The 9,402-nt window shown below is 44.7% G+C and overlaps 2 protein-coding genes across 2 annotated transcripts; one reads left to right on the top strand and one right to left on the bottom strand.

Moving 5' to 3' along the window:
• slc35g2a (solute carrier family 35 member G2a) lies at positions 1–5,538 on the top strand. Its single transcript, XM_031310276.2, has 2 exons — positions 1–339; positions 3,943–5,538. Exon 2 carries the CDS (start codon positions 3,969–3,971, stop codon positions 5,322–5,324), a length of 1,356 nt encoding a protein of 451 aa, XP_031166136.1. The 5' UTR covers positions 1–339; positions 3,943–3,968; the 3' UTR covers positions 5,325–5,538.
• Positions 5,539–7,653: 2,115 nt separating this feature from the next.
• Positions 7,654–9,089, bottom strand: LOC116057553 (pentraxin-related protein PTX3-like). Its single transcript, XM_031310062.2, has 2 exons — positions 8,859–9,089; positions 7,654–8,473 (listed from the first exon to the last, which is right to left on the bottom strand). Exons 1-2 carry the CDS (start codon positions 8,992–8,994, stop codon positions 7,866–7,868), a joined length of 744 nt encoding a protein of 247 aa, XP_031165922.1. The 5' UTR covers positions 8,995–9,089; the 3' UTR covers positions 7,654–7,865.
• Positions 9,090–9,402: the final 313 nt, after the last annotated feature.

Raw genomic sequence — 9,402 nt, 5'->3', positions numbered from 1 at the left:
TCTCTCTCTCTCTCTCTCTCTCTCTCTGTGGGTAAGATGAGGAGGAGCATCTGTATCAGTGCCTATAGCGTGATGGACGGGCAGCAGGTCGCCATAAAACACACATTTGCTCCGGCAGAGTGAAGTGAGGTGACCGCAGGTTCTGGTCGGGCTGAGGCGTGTCGCGGTGCCCTTGAGGAGACTATTGACTGCCGCAGGAGACAGAGGAAGATAGGGTAGTAGCAAAAGAACAAATGACCAAGAAGAGGTGATGGAGCTTTGGAGATGCTCGGTAAATGACTGAGGCTGACCGAGAGTCAAGTTAAACCCGGCGGGATCCGCTGGTTTGCGGGAAAGCAGGTGAGTTAAGGCAATAGTAAGTAAAGTAATAGTAAAGGCTATATGGCTCTAAATAACCCACCCGTTGGTTAATTGAATGGACCACATTATGCAATCACACGAAAATACAGACGGGCACTAATTGGCTTAATGACTCAGTCGGGGTTCATTGATTAAGCTGAGGTGTGTCAATCTGCGGGAGCATGTAGAGTGTGAGCGAGCGCGCGCTTCTCTCCATTCAATAATTCTTCATGGGTCACGGGTCGGGCTGTCATTATAGGCTACAATATACACAGGCTGCATACATCCATACATACATACACACATGCTGTTTGGTGGACGCTTAAAAAGCTCTCACAATGTAGACTACCATAGACGGGAATCGAACCATCATCCCTGCAGGTGCGGGCGGGTGTCGGGACTAGTGATATGTTTATGATGTAACATGAATTGGAGATCTAAACGCGACAACACATGTAGCACAACCCTTTCCTCCCGTGTGCGCGTGCGTGCGTGCGTGCGTGTGTGTGTGTGTGCGCGCGCGTGCGTCAACCCTCTGGCGTCAGGGGCGCACAAGGAACCTTGATAACCTTGAAAATAACACCCCCCTTCACAGGCACCCACTCACTTAAACACACACATACACATGGATTTACATAAGAACGTGCAATGACCCTTCAGCAAAGAACACACACAGACACATATGTATTTACCACCAAAATGATACATTATATAACATAACAGCCTTCCTTTGAATAAATAAGCTATGGGAGCTGCATAATGCTGTTCAATTATTAACAGTGTAGGAGTACCATTCATTAAGTGATTGGCGTATTAATATTCCATATGAAAGATGTTATTGCTTTTCAAATAAAATGTAGCAGGCTAGAAGATGCATATAAATACACCAGGTTGACAGTGCTCAGTTAAATTTTTTTTAATGCCAGATTCCTCAGAAGAGCCTTCTCTGAAAATCAGAGCTTTACCTGCTGTGGTTCTCACATTGTGCAGGTGTGGTGTTGGCTAGTAGCGGCTCACTTTAGGGTTGTTGTGTAAGATGTGAAACAAGGTTTTGAGAGCAGCAGCAGTGGCAGCACCAGCAGCAGCATTGCAGATGCAGGCTGCATCATCCAGATCAGTAAATACTACTGACCGAAAAGAGAAGAGTCAGACTAGAACATCCTGATCTGCTAATGCTCTTTGTGCTTTTTTGTTCAGAACAGCAGATCAGGTTTCATCCAACCTTCGGTGGTAGTAAATGACTTCTCAAACGGCATCGGTGCAAACTCATGCCAGTGGTTATTTATTACTTTATTCAGAGAAGTTTGGAGTCGGGAAATCATGAAACGTTTTATTCAACCCAGATTCACGCTTCATTATTTTAGTGCAGGGCAAAATTTAAAGTTGGGGTGATTTGAGGACGAATTATTGAATACTATAATTTTCCTCAAAGCCCATTTTTTCAAAGAAATGTATTTATATTCTATTTTTAAATGTAACACTTCATGAGCTCTTTGCCATTGACAGCACTCACAGCATGACCCTTCTAGTTGTTTGTAACAGGCAACTCAGGCTGACATCTCCGGGGGGAGTAAAGGTCGCTTGGCCAGCCACTAATTCACAGCCTCCCCCTGCTCCTACCAAATCAAAAGGACTGCACCACCAACGATGAGAGAAACAGCAGTGAGCTGCCAAAACTGCCGGCTTTTTACTTTGCCTGCTGCTGCAGTTAGACTAGGAAAATATAATAAAACTGAAAAACTGCTTGTAATCTGATATGACGCAACTTTTGCCATGCATGTATGGTAATTGTTAGGGTTGGGCGGTATGAAGAGACAATATATTGAACCGTCCGAGAGAGTCATTGGGGACAATCAATGTGCCGGATTGCTTTGTGGTAACACTGTTTTTTTTTTTTTATATATATGATTTTTGCATCATTGTGATGAAGTACCTTGGATTGTCAGGTGTTAAATTTGCTGTTGTCTAGTTATTTTATCAATAAACTGATTGATTTTCCAGAAGATGTCCTCTATCATGATACCTATCAATATCGTATATAAAATTAATTATGTCGGGATCAAATATGTTATCCTTGTGGCCCAAATACTACTAGATAGATAGATAGATAGATAGATAGATAGATAGATAGATAGATTATCCCAAAAAATGGGAAATAATGTTGACTAGTATTAGTATTAGTATTAGACTAGTATTAGTCATGTATTCTTTGAAGTATTTTGCTCGGCCCATGTGATTTATAGCCAGCGGCAGCTTGGCTCTGGAAATAGGAATGGCCAAATCTCTTAACAACTATCAGATGGATTGGCACAGACTTATACTGACAGTCTTGGTTGCCTAACAATGCATCCTAGAACCAACCTAGAATCCAAGACTTTGATGATGCCCTTACTTTTCCTCTAGTGCCACCAAGAGGTTGACATTTGTGGTTTTGAGTGTGTCTCAACAACTCTTGAATGGACTTCCATAAGATTTGGTACACATTGTTAGTATGCTGACATTAGCGTCTAGTGGCATAGCAAGGCTGTAGACTAGTCTTGTTACTAAATTACATATTTTGTGTTGCCACTTACATTGAGTCTGTAGGTGGGCCTATAGGCTTTCAATAAGTCAAGTAAAGATGTGGTTCACTTACTGTGTTTAAGTAGCCAAATTACTGTTGAGTTATTCTTTGCGTTTACAGGGAAAAAACTTTGCACTTTGCATGAATAAACATTATATCATGGGAACGTATTCCCCACTCCCAAAGAAGCCACTGGACTGCTGGACGGAGTGTTTTACAACCTGAAATGCAGCAGTGGGTATGTGCTGTACAGCACCTGCATGGCCATATACTCTGCTGCAGAGAGCTATTACTACATCTGTTATAAGTTAGTCATCCGGGAAGCAAGACCTTGAAGGAAAAAGTTAAAGAGATGGAGAAATGAAAGGATGGGGAGGAAAATGGTTGAGAAGGAAGTATTAGATGAGACATAGGATGCACGTGGGATTCATATACCTGTTTTTTTTTATGTAAAAGCTGACATATCTAATATTTTGACAGACTGAGAACCTGAAAAAAATACTTCTATATTTCTTATTTTGCTGGCTTATATTTTCCCTGATAATACAAGAGAAAGAGGCAGAGGGTGAAAGAAATTGTTAGAGACCGAGAGAGATAAAAGCTACGACAAATGAGACAGGAAGCACATACTGAAGCTTATGTAACTATCATTGCAAAAGATCTCTATCACCCCTTGAAGGTCATTTTATCCAAGAAGTTTAAAAGGCAGAATAATAGAGTTGTTAATCTGGCATTATGGTTCTGTATGATTCTGCTAATATACACTTTATGTGAACTCTCTTCACAAAGAAGAAAAAACAATTAAACTGGTGATTGCTCAGACGGGCAGTGCTTACGTACATTCTCTGCCAAACACGCAGGGCACATAGGAAGATGTGAGTCACTGCTATTATTATCTCAGGTATTAAAGATATATGAGATATCAAGTGGTATCCCTGAGAGGGACAGTGTGAGGGAGAAAGCAGAGAGAGGATTTGCGTAAAGAGTGTAAAATGTATCTTGTATTTGGCTCTAAAAGTGTCCTTTCTCTTTCGTCGCAGGTGTCTGTCATCATTAAAGCTTTAAAATGGAGTCCACTCACCTCCTGACTGGCTCTAAGAAGAGAGTAAAGATCCACCCTCACACCGTCACAGCCAAATACACCACGCACACCCCTTACTCCCCTCAACCTGGAGTACACACACACTTCCCCCAACCAGGGGACGAGGGCTACGATGACGCTCCATCTTTTGAGGACTTTGGCTCCTTCCTGGAGGAGACTTCAGACAAGAAACAGCTGACGGAGAGCCGGAGGTGGCCTCTGACTCTGTTTGGCTCCAAAGACAAGGACACGACTAACAAACCTCAGGCTGCTGGGGGAGGAGATGGGAGCGAGGGGGGAGCCAGAGCAGCAAAGGGGTCTGGGAAAGGGGTAGGAGAACAGCTGGCCAGTTTTGGGGAGGCGTCTGTGTCTGCGTCGCGGCTCACCTGGGTGGGGCTGCTCGGTGCGGCGCTGGCTCACGGCTGTTTGATTGTTCTGACCCGCCTGGCCTCTGAACGCTTCAGCCTGGGCCCCCTGTTTCTGCTCTTGGTTCGGTCCATAGTCCAGCTCCTCTCTGTAGCTGTACCACTGCACAGGGGAGAGAACCCTTTCGGACCGGAGGGCTACCGTCTACGTCTACTCTGTTACGGCATTGCCTACTCTCTCTCCCTGTGCTGCGCCTACTCCTCCTTAAGCTTTGCCTCTCCTGGAAACGCCACAACAACCTGGCGCCTGGCAACCACAGCGCTATCAGCAACCCTGGCCTTCTTGCTCCTGGAAGAAAGGCTGGGATTGCCTGATGGGATCAGCATGGCTGCAGGACTGTGTGGTTTGGGGCTTGTGTTACTTCCCACAGCAGATGAGAGCAACTCAGTTTCACCAACTGACCCGGTTGTGTTCTGGAGGGGTGCGTTCGGCTGGTCTCTTTCGGCTCTCGCAGGGCTGTGGATGGCTCTGGCGCTGGTTGGGTATCGCTCCCTAAAGGAGAGGGTGGGGGTGGGCACAGCTTTGTTCACAGTAAGCTGGACAGGCTGCCTACTGGCCCCAGCCTCCTTGGCTCTGCTCCAGGAGGGCTGGTCCTGGCCTATGAGTGTCCCAGCCTGGGGCCTGGTGCTGGGCCTGGTTGCCTGCTCTGTAGCAGCCTTTCTGGGGATGACGCACGCTCTAACCCGACTCCACCCGGCTCTGGTCTCTGCCTCTCAGAGCCTGGAGGTACCTGTCGCCATGCTGCTGCATCTGGCAGTGCTGCCGTTGGCTCCCACTGCGCCCGAGGTCGTCGGGAACGTGATGGTCGTACTGAGCGTTGGTTGGCTGGTGGCGTTGAAGCTGCTACCCGCTCGTGGGGGAGGCAGGCGCCAAAGGGAGGAGTATGAGGAGATTCTGGACTCACCCATCAAATAGACATCTCTTCTCTCCTCTTCACACCTCCTTGTTTTCCCCTCACTTCCTCCTCCACAAGATTGGTTTTAGTGTACATAAGAGACTGCTAAATGTTTACTGGAGCTTTATCTATTTTGTATTGTCCTCTTTGCTTTTGAGAAAGTGCCAATATTGTGTTGTCTGTTATAGTGACTATGTGATGTGACATTAAAATCTCTCTGATGAATACAATGCATTCCTGAAGCCACTTGCAATCAGTATCTCACCTCTCTTGAGTGTGTGTGTGTGTGTGTGTGTGTGTGTGTGTGTGTGTGTGTGTGCATATGCTTATATATTGGCTACATTTCACAAGAGTGTAATGTCAGTCACTTTAAACAGCCAGCTGAGGGTTGGCCAAGAATTGAAGCCTTCTATTTTGCTGCTGGCGAGAGAGTAAAAAACAGGAGATGCGAGGCAAGAAAGAGGAGCGAGACACACAATTAGAGGAAGATAAATGGGGGTAGAGAGAGAAAGATGATGGGATTGGCATACAGATAAGAAGCAGGAGAGAAAGGAGAGGGATGGCAGATGACGAAACAGAAATGAAAGAGAAGGAAGCCAGGGCAGAAAGCAAGGCGGATGGTGTCTGGGTATTGTGCCGAGTCTGGCCAGCTGGCTCTTAAAAACACTGTTCTATGTGTGGAGAACAGTCATTATGTCTTATCACTACCTGTCACTCTTTTGTCAGCATTTTCCACATCATTAGCCTCCGGTTTTCCTTTTTTCCTCATTGTCCCTTTTTCTCTGTGATAAAAAATGAATGAAGCGCCAACATAACACGAGATGACAGAGCGTCCATTCACTCAAATCCACCTACGCTGCACAGATGGAGACTTTTAATAAACACAATTGCCCCCACATTGAAGAGAACAGTGTGTGAATGTTTGCATGTCTTTCCGTGCATGCTGGATACCATGATGAAACAGATGTAGTAGAAAATGAGATATAACTACTATCGTTATGTTGTTATTTGTGACATCAAAGAAAAAGGCTAGAAAAAAACTTCAGATCTCGCCTGTAATTCTCCATCCAGTTGCAGATTTATAAGGAAAGGGACACACACACACACACACACACACACACACACACACACACACACACACACACACACACACACACACACAATGGGCACAAGTAGAAATGGGCACAAGTATACATTCATGCTTGTAAGCCTTTCATTAGTGAAAATACTCATATGATGTCAGTGGGCTGGCCTAATTAAACTCACATACGGTTCAAATGTTCTTTGTTGCTATGTTTTGCCCAGTTGTGGAAAGCTACAAGATACATTTAGTGAAACACAATCTTTAGGTACTTGCACTTTACTTGAATACTTCATTTCTTTGCTATGGCATACTGTACTACATCTTAGAGGAAGATAATGTACTTTTTACTCTACTACATTTATTTGGCAGCGGTTAAGATTTGACATACAAAACCTGGGACCAGTGTATAAAGTATGATGTTTTGTTATAGATTGAACTACCTAAATATATATAAATATTTTCAAATGAGCCCCTTCTTCTCTGCATTATTAAAATGCTGCTAACAGGCTAACACATCAGTAATAATTATGAAATAATATATAATAGCATACCACTGACTGGGGTTTTTCTGCTGTATAATAAGTACTTTTGCTTTTGATACATTTTGCTGATAATACTTGTAATGGAGTATTTTTACATTGTAGTATTGCTGCTTTTACTTCTTCCGTCACAGATTTTTCCCTCTTCATTCTCAGTTTTCATCTCTCTCTCTCTTGCTCCCTCTTTCTGCTTTCTCATTTGCCCAATTTCCTCTCTATCTCTATAAACTCCACAAAACAATACTTCAACAATGAATGAAGACATCTTCTGGGACCATCATACATAAACTGTTAAATATACAGAAAGTACTTCCAGTCAACACCATCCATTGTGTGGTTAATAACTGTGAACGCATGCGTGTTTGTCTCTGTGCAGCTGCAGGAGGGATGGGCGGCAGTGTAATAGCTCTGGCAGAGTTTCATAAATCCTAAAGACTCTGAGCATCATAAGTCGCGGCCTCTTAGCATTCAGACACTCTTAAAGCAGCTAATTAGAGGGAGAGACCTGCCCAGAACCGAACACAATCCAAAACCTTGTGGTTGTCGGTATCTGCAGACAACAACACAAACTACACAAACATTGAGGTGGCGCTGGCACGTGAAGGAAAGGATAAAATACATGCACCAAAATGAAAGCGTAGGCATGTGCATAAACATATAAGTGTGGCTCTAAAAATGAGTTGATTACTGTGTGGGAGGAGGGAGGAAACCTTTCCATGAGACTGATTGGGCTGTTTCATTAGTTTTTATTTATTATAGTAAAACCCACAACATTCATGGTACATTTAAATTCATTGTCACCAGACAAAAACAAGCTCACACATTTAAATTTTAAAAAGGGCCCCTTAAAAACAACATTATAAACTGAGTAAGTGCAAAAATCATTATCACTGGATTATGCCCAGACAATCTTTTATTATTTTTTCCCTTTGGGCAAATTATGTGTCTCCTCTGTCCTTCCTCAGTGTTGCTGCCTGCTCTATAACTCTGCTCAGCTGAAGGTGAACCTTCTGCAGCTCTGTTGCTATGGCAACCAGGGCCCTTTCCATTGTGTCTATGTCCAGCGGTAAAGTCACTTCCTGCTCCTTTAGGCCAGATGTAAAAGGCTTCATCCCCGAGCCAAATGCTGCCCCTAATCCTCCAGGTCTTGGTGTTGGTTGGTGCCCCATCCTGCCTCTACCTTCCTCCAGCCGCTTCAGCCGGGCGTTCCCCTCATGGCCACTGTGCAGAAGCTGGTGCAAGGTAGCGTTTAACCTCCTCTCCCTCTCTGCTTCCTCCTCCCGGAGCTCCAGCAAGCCTTGTTGCAGCCTGACACTTGCCTGGTCGGCTTGCGCTCTGCACGCTGACTCCAGCCTGGGTAGACACTGCTGGCATGTCCCCTTAACCAGCTTGTCCACCTGGGTCCTGAGAGAGACCATTCCTCCACAGCATTGCTCCAGAGACTCCAGGAGCATGTTCTGCCTCATGTTGGAGTCCTCCAGAGTGATGAAAAGCTTGTCCCAGCGAGAGAAATTTGCAGCCTGGCATGGTGGGGTTGGAGTTCGCCCTGGAGATAACAACCACAGGGATACATCAGTTATACAGTCGCATAGTCAGTTGAAAAGTTGCTTACATTATAATCAACCAAATATAACCATAATGGCCACAGTTTTTCCCTAGGAGGCCAAGTGTTTGTGAGGTTGTGTGTGTGAATTCATGAACGCAACACGACGCAGTGGTGGCAGCTATTGCAAATTTGCGCTTGTTATGCATAGAGAGAATAGAAGTGGACCAAGAAGACACTTGAAAGTGTGTTGATGAATTCTCAATCACTAATATAATTATTTGCTTAATGAAATCAGGCATGGCAGCTGAGGACAAATTCTTGGAAATTCTTACAATGGGCCATCTGTTCAAACAAGCAGTGAACAAAAAAGACAAACAAAACTCACCCTCCTGCTGGTCCTGAGATATCTCGTTGTCATAGTTGTCTGCGTAGTTCCCTTCATACTCAACCTCATTCACACACAAGGATGCACCCACTAAACCAAGCACACACAGCACACGGCAGATCCTTAACACATGCATGATGAAGCTTTTAAAGATCTCACGAGTATCTATATCAGATGTGTACGTTTTCCAGTTGCTCCCCCTTCACTATATGTAAAGCTCTTCGCACTGAGCCAACTGTTGCGGGTTCTGACTTATAAACTCAGCACAGGGGAAGGAGGGAAGTTAAGGAGGGTGGGACAGAGGTGGGGGTGCTGTGGAGGTTGGGTGAGTAATGCTTCATTGGAGGTAACATGTCAAAAGTCAAACTGAGTGGGAAATAGGACCATTATGAGAAAAGAGGAACAGAGGGAGAGCTACAGGGGCACAGGGGAAGATGGGGTAACAAAAAGGGATGGAGGGAGGAGAGGAAACAGAGAAACAGAAGAGAAATGCAACGGGGAGAAAGGACGAGCCACCACAGTTTAAATGCAAGAACTGTCTTTA

The sequence above is a fragment of the Sander lucioperca genome, chromosome 18 (genome assembly GCF_008315115.2).
Source record: "Sander lucioperca isolate FBNREF2018 chromosome 18, SLUC_FBN_1.2, whole genome shotgun sequence".
NCBI lineage: Eukaryota > Metazoa > Chordata > Actinopteri > Perciformes > Percidae > Sander > Sander lucioperca.
The sequence above is the reverse complement of the archived record's forward strand: the minus strand, read 5'-3'. Positions and strand labels throughout refer to the sequence as shown.

Coding starts and splice junctions, on each gene's coding strand:
- slc35g2a (XM_031310276.2), top strand. CDS start 3,969: ATGGAGTCCACTCACCTCCTGACTGGCTCTAAGAAGAGAGTAAAGATC.
- LOC116057553 (XM_031310062.2), bottom strand. CDS start 8,994: ATGCATGTGTTAAGGATCTGCCGTGTGCTGTGTGTGCTTGGTTTAGTG. Junction 8,474..8,858: donor ATCTCAGGACCAGCAGGAGG/GTGAGTTTTGTT, acceptor TGTTATCTCCAG/GGCGAACTCCAACCCCACCA.